Source organism: Geotrypetes seraphini, chromosome 10 (assembly GCF_902459505.1).
Source record: "Geotrypetes seraphini chromosome 10, aGeoSer1.1, whole genome shotgun sequence".
In the NCBI taxonomy this organism is placed as follows: Eukaryota; Metazoa; Chordata; class Amphibia; order Gymnophiona; family Dermophiidae; genus Geotrypetes; species Geotrypetes seraphini.
In genome coordinates, this window is record NC_047093.1 from 3,779,456 (window position 1) to 3,793,272 (window position 13,817).

The following is a 13,817-nucleotide window of genomic DNA, read 5'->3' on the forward strand; positions in this document are numbered from 1 at the left end:
GGGTGCACCATCGCCCGATACAACGGCAGGATAACTTCTTTCGTTCTGGTTGTAATACCCTTCTTGATTATACCTAGCAATCTATTCGCTTTCTTAGTGGCCACTGTGCACTGTGCCGACGGCTTCATTGTCTTGTCGACTATTGCCCCCAAGTCCCTTTCTTGGGTACTCTCATACAGTAACAGCCCTCCCATCGTGTAGCTGTATCTCGGGTTTCTGTTTCCTTCGTGCAAGACTTTGCATTTTTCTACATTGAATTTCATCTGCCATCTCGTCACCCATTCCCCCAGTCTGTTCAGGTCCCTTTGTAAATCTTTGCATTCCTCTATAGTCCTAGCCCCACTAAATAGTTTGGTGTCATCTGCGAATTTTATTACTTCGCACTTCGTCCCTGTTTCTAGATCATTTATAAATACATTGAATAGCAGCGGTCCAAGCACCGACTTCTGTGGAACACCACTCGTGACCCTCCTCCAGTCCGAGTAGTGGCCCTTCACTCTTACTCTCTGCTTTCTACCCGCCAACCAATTCCTGATCCATCTGTGTACATCTTCCACCCCGAAGTAGGCATTCATGGGGTACCTTGTCAAAGGATTTTTGGAAGTCTAAATATATGATGTCTATGGGGTCCCCTTTGTCCATCCATTTGTTAATTCCTTCGAAGAAGTGCAATAAGTTCGTTAGGCACGATCTTCCCTTGCAGAAGCCATGTTGGCTTGTTTTCATAAGTTTATTCCTTTCTAGATGCTCCTCGATGCTATCTTTTATCAGTGCTTCCGCCATTTTCCCTGGAACCGAGGTCAGACTTACCAGTCTGTAGTTCACCGGGTCACCCCTTGATCCCTTTTTAAAGATGGGTGTAATGTTGGCTATCTTCCAATCCTCCGGGATCATGCCTGTTTTCAGGGATAGATTACAAACCTGCTGTAGTAGTTCTGCTATTTCCTCCTTAAGCTCTTTCAGTACCCTAGAGTGGATTCCGTCCGGGCCCGGTGATTTGTCAGTTTTTAGTTTTTCTAACTGCCTGTGTACGTCTTCAAGGTTTACTTCCATGGCTGTTAATTTTTCTGCTTGTTCTCCTTTGAAGATTTGTTCAGGTTCCGGTATGTTGGATGTGTCCTCATTTGTAAATACTGACGAAAAGAACGTGTTTAGTCTTTCTGCCACTTCTTTCTCCTCCTTCACCACACCCTTCCTATCTCCGTCATCCAACGGTCCCACCTCCTGCCTGGCCAGCTGCTTCCCTTTAACGTATCTGAAGAATGGTTTGAAATTTCGTGCTTCCCTGGCTAGCTTCTCTTCATATTCTCTTTTTGCTTTTCTAACCATGAGGTGACATTCTTTTTGATACTTCCTGTGTTCTTTCCAGTTCTCCTCGGTTTTACCCTTTTTCCATTTCTTGAATGAATTCTTCTTATCACCTATCGCTTTCTTCACTTCTTTAGTTATTCACGCCGGGTCTTTTGTTCGGCTCTTTTTGCACCCTTTTCTGAATCTGGGGATATACAGATTTTGCGCCTCGCTCACTGTGTCCTTGAATAGAGACCAGGCTTGCTCTACAGTCTGCCAATTCTTTGAGCTGTTCCTAAGTTTCTTCCTTACCATTACTCTCATCGCTTCGTAGTTTCCTTTCTTGAAGTTGAAAGTTGTCGCTGTGGTTCTCTTTCCCTTCAATATTCCTACTTCAACTTTGAAGTTGATCATATTGTGATTGCTGTTTCCCAACGGTCCCCACTACTTCCACTTCCTTTGCAGGTCCTCTTAGCCCATTAAGGATTAGATCCAGAGTGGCATTCCCTCTCGTCGGTTCTCTGACAAGCTGATCCATGAAGCAGTCCTGATAGCCTCCAGGAATCCGGTCTCTCTGGCGCATTTTGAGTTTCCAAGACTGCAGTCTATCCCGGAATAGTTGAAGTCTCCCATAATAATCGTGTTGCCGCTTTTGCATTCTCGTTTCATCTCGGCTTCCATTTCTTCATCGGTAGCTTTGGTTTGCCCAGGTGGACGATAGTTAAACCCATATTTATCTCGGACCCTTTCCTTCCAAGTATTTTATTTAACCCATAGCAATTCCAATTTGTTGGTCGTCGCTGCTGTGTCCACTCTGGTTGAGTGTATGCTTTCTTTTATGTATAGGGCTATTCCTCCTCCTTTCTGACCTGACCTGTCTTGGCGATAGAGTTTGTACCCTGGCAGTGCTATGTCCCATTTGTTTTCTTCATTCCACCATGTTTCGGATACTCCAATGATGTCTAGGTTCTCAGTTTTGGCCATGACTTCTAATTCCCCCATTTTGTTCCTTAGGCTCCTTTCATTAGTATATATGCAATTTAAGTCCTGGTATTTTTTCGTCTTCATTTCCTTTCCCTGTGCTTCGATCTTTATTTTCTTTTCTTGTGCTACAATCCTCTTATCCTCCTCTTCTGGATCAGTCATCTCCTGTGTTTTGTCCGTTGTTTCTTCCCAACATTTTACCCACTTAGTATCTTCATGGGATACCTTCTTCCGAATTGTCGACACTTGGTCGACTGTCAGCTTTCCCCTTCTTCTTAGTTTAAAGCCTGCTCTATTCCTCTCCTGACGTTGTTTGCTAGAAGTCTAGTTCTCGCCGCACTCAGATGCAGTCCATCTCTCCTGAAGAGCTTGCTCTTGTCCCAAAACGTTGTCCAGTTCCTCACAAATTGGAACCCCTCTTCCTCACACCATCTCCTCATCCATGTATTTATTGATTGTAGTTCCGTCTGCCTCTTCACATCTGTCCTTGGTACTGGTAGGATCTCTGAAAATGCAATCTTCTGAGTCCTCATCTTCAACTTCCTTCCCAGAATCTTGAACTGTTCTATCAGTGCACTTCTACTGTAGTCCCTCCTGCTGACATCATTAGTCCCGATGTAGATCATTACTGTAGTGTCTTCCATCTCTGCTCCGTCTAGGATCTTTCTGATTTTGTCAACGATGTCCTTTGTTCTCGCTCCTGGGAGGCAGGTCACCAGTCGATCCTCTATCCCACCTGCTATGTGACTGTCTACTTGCTTTTGGATTGAGTCTCCCACTAGGATCGCAGACTTTCCCTTCTTCAGTTTTCACTCCGGTCACAGGTCTGTGTCCTCGGAGTGCTTCGCTGCTTCTTCTTCTATGTTCTCAGTGTGCTTCGCTGCTTCTTCTTTTGGGTATCAACTAGACCTTTCCTCCCCTTCCTGCGGGATTCCTCTGTGGGTTTCTTCCTTGGAGTCATCTTCCCCTTGTTCTCCCTTCCATGTTGGTGTGTCTTCATCTTTCCTCTGATGTTCGTGTTCTTCCACCCTCCTCCTATAGGCCTCCTCAATGAATTCCTCAAGTTCTCTGACTTCTCGTGAAGTCCTCCGCTGTCCTGAAAGGGTCTTCTGTTATGTAAAGTCCTTCCAATTCTTGTATCCTGTCCTTCAGTTGCCTGACTTCCCTCTTCAAGCTTTTCAGCTCCTGACACCAACCGCACACATATGACTGCCTCCCCCAGGGGAGGTAGTCATACATGTGACAGACTGTGCAGAATACTGGAAAGCTCATCTTCTGGAATCCTCTGCTTCCATTGCTGTCCACTTTTTTGGAGTACTCTCTTTTATTTCACTGGTTCCTTTTTGCTTGTGTGAGTGTGTGTTCTCTTCTGTGCCTGTTTCTTGCTACTTCCCTATTCCCTGGTTATATGTTTTTCCCTGTATCCACTTCTAATGTGCCACGTTTGCCTAGTGTTGTGGTGTTCTATGTTGGTTGGATTTGCTAACTTTAGGATAGCAGTTTGCGTGTGTCCTGATGTTGTTACGTATGTATGTGCCCTCTGTGTCTGCTTTGTTTTTGCTTTTATGTACTTATTTGGGTATTTTACTGTGTTATTTGTTGGCTTCCTTACCTTGTTGCCCTTCCTTAGTGTCCTTGGGTGTGGTGATTCTGCCCTTCTTGAGGCCCTTCGCAAAGGCGCTCTCACTGTGCGCCGTTGGCTCCTCCCCTTTTATGGAGGAGTTTGGCTCCGGTGTGCTGCTGATGTCGGAGGGGTGGGCGAAGCTATCTCTCGCCTCTGCCCCTCACTGTGTCCTGCCTGCCTCTCTCTCCTCTCTCCCACATGCTGTTCCTCTGTCTCCTGCCTGCCTGTCTCTCACTCCGCTCTCCTCAGCCGCCTCCCGACTCTCTCCGGCCACTTCCTCTGCTGCTTACAGTGGTCGCTGCGCCTTTGGCTCCTCCCCTTTTATGGAGGAGTTCAGCTCCAGAGTGCTGCTGACATCAGAGGGGTAGGCGGAGCTATCTCTCGCCTCTGCCCCTCACTGTGTCCTGCCTGCCTCTCTCTCCTCTCTCCCACATGCTGTTCCTCTGTCTCCTGCCTCTCACTCCGCTCTCCTCAGCCGCCTCCCGACTCTCTCCGGCCACTTCCTCTGCTGTTTACAGCAACTCATGTACATTTATATTATGTAGGTATTTAAGCATCTCTCTAGAAACAATACTAACAATAACAATCTTAAATAAATTACTGTAGCAAAAAAATTGTTGCAAAAATGTTATAAGCCAAGTGGTGGAACTATCCTTTGAAAAACCATTTAAGTAAAGTGGAGAAAAAAGCCTTAACTAATTTTATATGCAGACGGCAACCCAATGAGTTTCTTAGCCGTTCTTACTCTGTATCATAGGCAAAAAAAACTCCACTACTTCTCTAAATGAAATCTTTCAAAATAGGAAAATATTTCACCACTGTGCACAGGGAACAAGAAAAAGAACCTTCAGGAAGGTAACATTTATCTTCACAGCTGTTGATGTAAGCCAGGACCGCGATCCAAAAACGCAACGATCTTCCTACAGTCACATTTCTGGCATTGAAATGAAGACAAGGAACCAATGTCCAAATCCAACAAGGCACTTGTTTCACCAATGAATGGCTGCTTCAGGGTTTTCCCTCCTATTCTGTCCACGCGATCCTGGCTTACATCAACAGCTGGAATAATTTGTTTGTAATATACTCTTTTGTGCACTTGTTGTTTAATTTGAAAATGAATAAAGAATTATTAAAAAAAAAAAAAATCAAATGATTATATTATAGTTTAATAACACACCTTAATTCCACCCCAGCCTTGAGGTGACAGGAAGTCTATTGGCGAGGAAACTCCAGCTTTATAAGGGAAACGCAAAAGAAAGTCCAGCTCCACTGGATTTATCTCCTTCCTCAATAATAAAATCTAGGAAAATATTACAAAGCAGAACATGTCTGTAACAAGAAAGTACACCATGCCATAAGAGTGACTTAACATGTAATTTCCATGTACCTGAAATACAACTTGTGCTGTGAAAATGAGTTTATCCCTTTCAAAGAGGCCTCTATTTGTATAAATGAAGACAGAGTATGTGATTTCTTCTGTTAGACTAATCACCCTTTGTTTCACATTTTCCTGTGGAGGAGTTCGCAGGATTGCTCTCTCAAATACCACACTGAAGGCCTAGATCCAAAGACAGAGAGCATTCACATTTGTTACAAGTGGGGAGAAGAGAGCCAAGAGTGCAGGCCCTAGGAATGAAGGTGGACCTGCACTGAACTGAGGAGGGGGAAAGCAAATGCTCACCGTGATTTCCTTTATTATATTACCTTTAGTGAGAACTGGTATATGGGGTTGATTTTGTTGAGATCATTAAGTATAAAATATAACAGCGATGCTCTCACAGCAGTTGCTCTATAATTCTCTCTGGCCTCATTTATTTTAGTTTCTGTAATTTTAGCTTCCTTTACCTAAAAGAAATATGTCTTCATTAATGCATTACTGTAAATGGAATATCTCTATTAAAGTCCTTTTGCAAATTTGCCATGATGTTACATTGAAAGCAGGTCAGACCTATAGGCCAGAGTTAAGGATATGGGGATTTGTACAAGTGAGGATGAGGATTTAGGAGGCTCCAAGAGGGTGGGGCTAAGATTCATGAAAAGAAGTAATGGAGATACCAGAAAGTACAGGAAAACAACGAGGAGGAAAGCCTATGGACTGCAATAAGGCACCATAGATAGGTCTTAGGGCCTTATTTGCCATCTCATTCAATGTAGAAATAGAATAAAGGTTTTTGTAGAGAGGAATTTAAAGAATACAGACCAGCAGAAGAAGCAATTCCTAATCAATATTCCTTACTTTTTGCTCAATTTCTAAGGCCGTATTTTTGGTTGTCTCCAGGTTCTCCACCAGTGCCGTGTCTCCTAGAAAGTTTCCTGATGCCGCAGAGAGTCGAGCCAACAGTGAATCTTCTAGCTCCTTCAAGACAATTTTAAACTCATTCTGCTGCTTAGTGAGATTAGCCTGCAGCCAAGTGAAATGATTTACCCTTGTCAAACATCAATTTCAATTGATTAACAACAGTGTCAAACATCATATTCAATTGATTGACAACAGTGATCCAGTGGAATTTCACAGGAATCCAATAAGAGCATATTGTCAGACCTTCTAGACAGCTTAGACAACATGTTTTTACATTTAGGAGAGACCCCTGTGCTGCCATTCAGATTAATCTAATCTAATCCTTAGGTTTGTATACCGCATCTTTTCCACGTTCGTAGAGCTCGGCACGGTTTACAGGAAATGAAATAGGAAGGAACTACAATAAAGGGTTAGAGGCCAAAGTATGAAGAATATTTAGAGGACTTGGGAAGCCAGATATGAAGAGTTTTTTGAGGACTTGGGATACCAAAGTTGGAGAGAGGCTTACATTTTTGAGAAAAGCCAGGTTTTCAGATGTTTGCGGAAAACTTGGAGAGAGCTCAAGTTCTGAAGAAGGGAGGTAAGGTTGTTCCAGAGCTCAGTGATTTTGAAGGTGAGGGAGGTCCCTAGCTTTCCTGTATGGGAAATGCCTTTTTTTTTTTTTTAAGTTCAATAAGTTTTTATTAAGGTTTTACAAAAGAACAGAAAGTAATAGAGCTGAACATCAGTCAAACATTGCATCGGTACATATACTAATACATAACAAATCCATAAAACAATGCCCCAAAACACGGGATCGATAATATGAGGGATTGTTATTTCCAGGAAGAGGGAGAAAAGAAAAAGGGGAATATAAGCAAATCAGTATAACTTATACTTAAACTATGATGTAAAGTCTGTAACCAATCTGATGGCAAACCTATACCACAATAATGTACCAAAAACATTGAGAGAAGAAGATATAGAGGAATAATGAGTGTCGAAGATTAATATCAAGTACAGTCAAAGGACGTGTTGATGTAGTTTTATCATGAATCACAAGGGCTAAGTTGGAAAGCTAAATGGTGAATCAGCATATTGTAATAAAGGACCCCAAAGCCTTCTAAACTTATGCATCAGGCCTAATCTTTCCGCAGCTATTTTTTCATATTTAACTGTCAAACAAGTAGTGTTCCACCAGGTGTCATAGCAAACTCGCTCCAGATTCTTCCAGTTCGAAAGAATGATCTTGACAGCAATCAGGAGAAGCATATGAATGAGACAGTCTTCATCTTTGTGAAATACATCAGAGGAATTGACGCTTCCTAGGATAATAGAATTGTATGATAGTGGAATGGAGGTATGAAGTAACTTGTTAATATCGGCTATGACACTGGACCAGAATTGACGTAACAACGGACAGTCAAAAAGCATATGTTTAAGGGTGCCCTGAGAGGATTTGCAGGACCAGCATTTATCTGATTCTCCAGCTTTAAAACGAGCTAGTCGACTAGGAGTCCAATAGGCCCTATGGTTGAGAAATAAGGAAGCTTGGAGAAAGGAAGCAGATTTACAAATAGTATGAGTACGTGACCATAAATGTTCCCACTGTTTTTCAGCTAATGAAATTTGAAAATCTAATGACCATTTGTGTTCCGTTTCAAGGGGATGTTGAATTTTCTGTTGTCTTGCATATTTATACCATGTAGATGCTTCTTTTTTGAGGGTGGGAAAAGACGCACATAGCGAAAGCAGTGGTGGCACTGTATTGAGAAGTGATTGGAGTTTAAGATGAGACGCAATAGCTTGCTTAAGCTGTAGCCAGCGGTATTGTTGAGAACTATTTAAACCATAAGTAGCATTTAATTGGTCGAAAGAGATCCATTGATCCCCATCCCTTAACTGGCTTACTTGGTGTACTCCCGCAGACTGCCACATCTTCCAATCTACAATGTTTTTACCAATACGGATTGAACTATTGCGCCAAATGGGAGCAGATGTTGTGTCCAACCACTTAATATCAAGTGAGGATTCTAACCTTTTAAAGACCTGAATCATGGATAGCAGAATGTGATCCCTAATGACAGGAGTTGTAGGCGGCAACATGAAGGGAAGGAGCTGTAATCTGTAAGGAGAATATCTTTCTCTTTCAAATTCAAGCCAGCGATTGGTAGAAGTTGTGAAATCTTCAGAAAGCAGCCATCTAACACCTTGCCGAGACAAGAAGGCATGGTGATAATCCAAAAGATCGGGAAAATTCACACCCCCACTATTTCTTCCTTGTTTCAGTTTATGGAGAGCAATTCTGGATGTATTATTGTTCCACAAGAACTTGATTAGAATCGATTCCAAGTTTCTGTAGGTTGATAAGGGCAGAAGTGTAGGAAGCATGCTCAGAGTATACAATATTTTAGGCGTCAACACCATTTTAATCGATGCTAAACGACCCCACCATGAAAGATTCAATGGATTCCATTTAAGAATTTGGGACTTGATGGAATTCAGTAATTGAGAAGTACAATTCTCAATGGTGGAGTCTAGTGATTTGCCAAATGGGATAAGAACATAAGAAGCGCCATCTCCGGATCAGACCTTCGGTCCATCAAGTCCGGCGATCCGCACACGCGGAGGCCCTGCCAGGTATACACCTGGCTTATTTTATAGCCAACCATATCTTTATATGCCTCTCTCAAGGAGATATGCATCTAGTTTGCTTTTGAAGCCTAGGACTGTCGATTCCGCAATAATCTCCCCTGGGAGAGTATTCCAGATGTCAACCACTCTCTGTGTGAAGCAGAACTTCCTGATATTAGTCCTGAACTTGTCCCCCCTTAGCTTCATTCCATGTCCTCTTGTCCGTGTCAAATTGGACAATGTAAATAATCTTCTCTGCTCTATTTTGTCGATTCCTTTCAGTATTTTGAAGGTCTCGATCATATCCCCACGCAGTCTCCTTTTCTCAAGGGAGAACAATCCCAGTGTTTTAAGTCGATCTTCATATTCCAGTTTCTCCATACCCTTCACTAGTTTAGTTGCTCGTCTCTGCACCCTCTCCAGCAGTTTTATATCTTTCTTTAGGTAGGGAGACCAATGTTGGACGCAGTATTCCAAGTGGGGTCTGACCATTGCCCTATAAAGCGGCATTATAACTTTCTCTGATCTACTTGAGATTCCTTTCTTTATCATGCCCAACATTCTATTTGCCTTATTTGCCGCTGCCGCGCATTGTGCCGACGGCTTCAGGGTCCTATCTATCAGTACACCTAGATCCCTTTCTAGTTCACTTTTTCCCAGAGTTGCACCTGACATTCTGTACTCGTATTCCTTATTTTTACTGCCTAAATGCATTACCTTGCATTTCTCCACGTTGAACTTCATCTGCCATTTCTCCGCCCATTTTTCTAACCGACACAAATCGCTCTGGAGTTCTTCACTATCCTCCTGCGATCTGATTGCCCGGCAGAGTTTTGTGTCATCTGCAAACTTGATGATCTCACTGGATGTTCCGCTTTCCAAGTCATTGATATAAATATTAAAAAGGATCGGCCCAAGTACCGAGCCCTGGGGTACACCACTAGTCACTTTCTCCCAGTCGGAGAACTTCCCATTAATGCCCACTCTCTGCTTCCTGTTATCCAGCCATTTGCCTATCCATCTTTGTATATCTCCCTCTATGCCATGGCTTTGTAGTTTCCTGAGAAGTCTTTCGTGTGGAACTTTGTCAAATGCTTTCTGGAAGTCTAAGTATATTATGTCCACCGGCTTTCCACTATCAATTTGCTTGTTCACGGTCTCAAAGAATTGGAGTAAATTCGTCAAACACGATTTCCCTTTCCTGAATCCATGTTGACTGGGTTTCATCAAGTCGTGTGTGTCCAAGTGCTGAACTATGCTATCCTTGATCAGTGATTCAATCATCTTGCCGGGGACAGACGTAAGACTCACAGGTCTATAGTTGCCCGGTTCTCCTCTCGATCCTTTTTTGAAAATTGGCGTGACGTTCGCTTTCCTCCAGTCGACTGGTATCTGACCAGTTCTGATTGACAGGTTTGCAAGTTTTTGCAATAACTCTCCGATTTCAACCTTCAATTCCTTCAAGACTCTCGGGTGAATTTCATCCGGTCCAGGGGATTTGTCACTTTTAAGTTTGTCGATCTGGTAGTATATCTGATCTAAGTTCACTTCAACTGTGGTGAGGCTGTCCTAGGTATGTTAATGATGAGTCAGACCAACGGAAACCATATTGAGCAATTAAATGTTGATGGGCATGGGAGTTTAAGGGCATAAGTTCCGTTTTACTATTGTTAAGTTTGTATCCAGAAATCTTGGAGAAGTCTTCAATGAGAGTGAGCAGTGCAGGAATGGACTCAGGAGATAAATACAGGAGAACATCGTCAGCGTATGCTGAAAACTTTACTTCAGAGTCACCACAGCGTACCCCACAAATACGGTCATTATTTCTGATAGAATGTAAAAAGGGCTCTAATGCTAGATTAAAAAGCAGGGGCGAGAGAGGACACCCTTGTCTCGTACCTCTAGTAGGTTTAAATTGAGCAGATGGATAACCATTGATGCGTACGTTTGTTGTGGGTGCTGAATAAAGAACCTTGATCATTTGAATGGAAGAATCATCAAATCCGAACCACCGAAGAGCCATGAACAGATAATCCCATTCCACTCTATCAAACGCCTTTTCAGCATCCAACGCTAATGCAATTAGTGGAGAATTTTGTGTATTAGCATGAAGTATGACATTCGCAAACATGCGTGAGTTGTCACTGGAGAGTCTATTCAACATGAAGCCATTTTGGTCAGCACCAATTAATTTGGGAAGAAGAGATTGTAGACGAGTTGCAATGATTTTAGCGTAGATTTTTGCATCAACATTGATTAAAGCTAACGGTCGGTAGTTGGCCACATGAAGGTGATCTTTGCCAGGTTTAGGCAAAACAGTAATGCTTGCTTCAGTGAAGGTACCTCTCACGTCACCGGTGCGTATAAAATAATCAAAGAGGTTAACTAAATGAGGTGCAAGTTCCTGTTGAAAAGCAGCATAAAATTCAGAAGTGAAGCCATCTGGACCAGGAGCTTTCCTTTTTGCCATGTGCTTTAAAACCAAGCCAATATCTGATTCCGATATGCTCATGGATAAGACCGAATTATCCTCAGGCGTTAGAGTAGGATGAGGTGTATTTGTTAATATCTTCGAAGTGTCGGGATTAATGATTTCCGATGTATACAGACTTTCATAAAATTGACTAAATGTTCTTGAAATCAGAAGAGGATCCACTGTGATGGACCCATCCTCCCTATTGATGGCGGATATGGTTAATCGTTCTTCCTGTATTTTCAAGTATTGAGCCAATGCTCTGCCAGCTTTGTTTGAAGTACAATGATAATTAGCTTTTTGCATGAAAAGAGCATTCCCAGCTTTTTTGCTTAGTAGTAAATTATAGCAAAGTCTCTCATGATGTAACAACTTCAAGGTTTTCATATCCGACGGATTAGCTTGGTGATTCCTTTCCAGTTCTTTAATGGAATTTACATGAGCTAAGAGTTGTTTAGTGAGCAATTTAGATTGACGAGACTGATAGGCTATAATGGTGCCTCTGAGCGTGGCCTTGAAAGCATCCCATAAAATCGGCCAGCTAACATCGACAGCAGTATTGAATTTGAAGTATTCCGATATCGCAGCTCTAATAGATTTCATGAAATCGTCATCAAGTAATAAAGCATTATTAAACCGCCATGTTCTCCCTTTTTTTGAGAGAGAGTCGCTATCAATAACCAATTCAATAGCTGCATGGTCCGAGACTGACAACTCATTAATAGAGGCATGTGATACTGAGTTCAAAAGATTGTTACTAAGTAAAAAATAATCCAGTCTCGAGTATGAATTGTGAGGAGCAGAATAGAAAGTGTATTGCCTGTCTTCACCATTCAAGAGCCGCCACGGGTCAACTAATTTTAATTGTGTGATTAAATTATGAAGACTATGCCAAGACCTGGTAGGTTTGTGAGTGGCAGTTGATTTCCTGTCAATTGCCGGATCCAGGATTAAATTAAAATCGCCAGTTAATATGTGATGTTGGGAGTTATCTTCAAGCAGTGAGACCAAAAGACTGTCAAAAAATTCTGGTTTATCTTGATTTGGCGCATATATGTTCAACAGGGAAATCTCTTTCTGATGGATAAGGAGTTTAGCAAGAATCCATCGCCCTTCAGTATCTGTAGTGTATGATAATATTTTAATGTGATCACATTTTCTAACCAACAAGGCCGTACCGTTCTTTTTATGGTCAGCAGGTGAAGCAATAACGGGTAACGACCAGTTGGTCCTCAGTTTAGCTGATTCGACGATATTTAAATGAGTTTCTTGAAGACAAACAATATCTGGGGACTTTTTGGAAACATAGTCTAATATTTTTTTCCGTTTGATAGGATTATTAAATCCTTTGACATTTAAGGACAATAATTTTACCATTCTAAGATATAAAGGTGATTGACCATGGAAACATCCATTATATTACATACATCAACATGTGAGTGGTATGAAGTGGTACAGTATACAAGACTGAAACTCAGAAATTTGGAATACAGACGTACATATAAGCTGCCATGTCCTGAGAAGGACAAATGACAACTATACCCCATGGGAAGAGGGAGCATAAGGGAAGAGTAATCAGTGCACCGACAATAACAATACAATATCCTTTTGAAATGTAACCATTAAGCCCAATATAAACAATGTTTGAACAGTGAGAAAAAAGAAAAGAACATGCAAGACTAGTCGTAGTAATATTCAAGTAACCATGAATATGAACAACATATGAGGAATGATGATAATGTCAAGCATGAAAAACATTAAACCAACATATGCATGATAAATAGCAATATGACGGATAAATTGCTTGCCATAACAGTGGAAATCTAACACAGCAGTAAACAATATAGTCTTGCTTATTATAACGTCAGAGGTGACCCTTCAAATGTGAGACACCCATAAAGAACCTATCAAGAATATTAATGAGGTAGCAACACACAGCAAGATGGCACATAACACTTGGTCAAGTGAGATGAGAATGTCTGAGTAAACTAAAAGCATAGTATGAACATAGTTAGAAAATACAGATACATGTAAGTACATCTATTCCATGTGTCTAATTGAGAGACATAAGTAAGTGGTAGCTGAAGCGGACAAATATAGAACAGTCAGAGTAACAACCCTGCTAAGTGAATAGCAAAATATGCAGCATTTAGTAGTCAGATATAAGTAGTTTGTGCCTTAAACTATCAAGGGTGAGAAGACTACACCTAAATGAGAAAAACATAAACTGAAATTAATGATAAGGTAATAGAAGAAAAAAAAAAAAAAAAAAATAGTTAAAAGAAAAGAATACACAATAAGGCAATGAAGAAAACCAAGCAGCAATAAACACTTAGAAAATTCATGAAGTTAATAGGTATAAGAGAATTCATATTACAGTACAATACATGAAGTTCAAAAACATATACCTTAAAATCACTGACTGACAAAATAAATATTAAATATGAAATCCATTATTGATAGTACACAACCTATGCAGGAATGAATAATACGTGAGTGAATAAGGTAAAGAAAATGAGGGAAGGTGAGACAGC

The 13,817-nt window shown here is 41.4% G+C and overlaps 1 protein-coding gene across 2 annotated transcripts in view; it reads right to left on the bottom strand.

The window, feature by feature from the left end:
* Positions 1–13,817, bottom strand: part of DNAH17 (dynein axonemal heavy chain 17) — a 954,442-nt gene that overhangs the window by 94,237 nt on the left and 846,388 nt on the right. For both annotated transcript variants that reach the window (XM_033960179.1, XM_033960181.1), the window contains 4 exons: positions 6,135–6,299; positions 5,603–5,743; positions 5,286–5,456; positions 5,076–5,198 (listed from right to left, as the gene is read on the bottom strand). In XM_033960179.1, the coding sequence (XP_033816070.1) occupies positions 5,076–5,198; positions 5,286–5,456; positions 5,603–5,743; positions 6,135–6,299 (600 nt within the window). The remainder of the gene's footprint in view (positions 1–5,075; positions 5,199–5,285; positions 5,457–5,602; positions 5,744–6,134; positions 6,300–13,817) is intronic.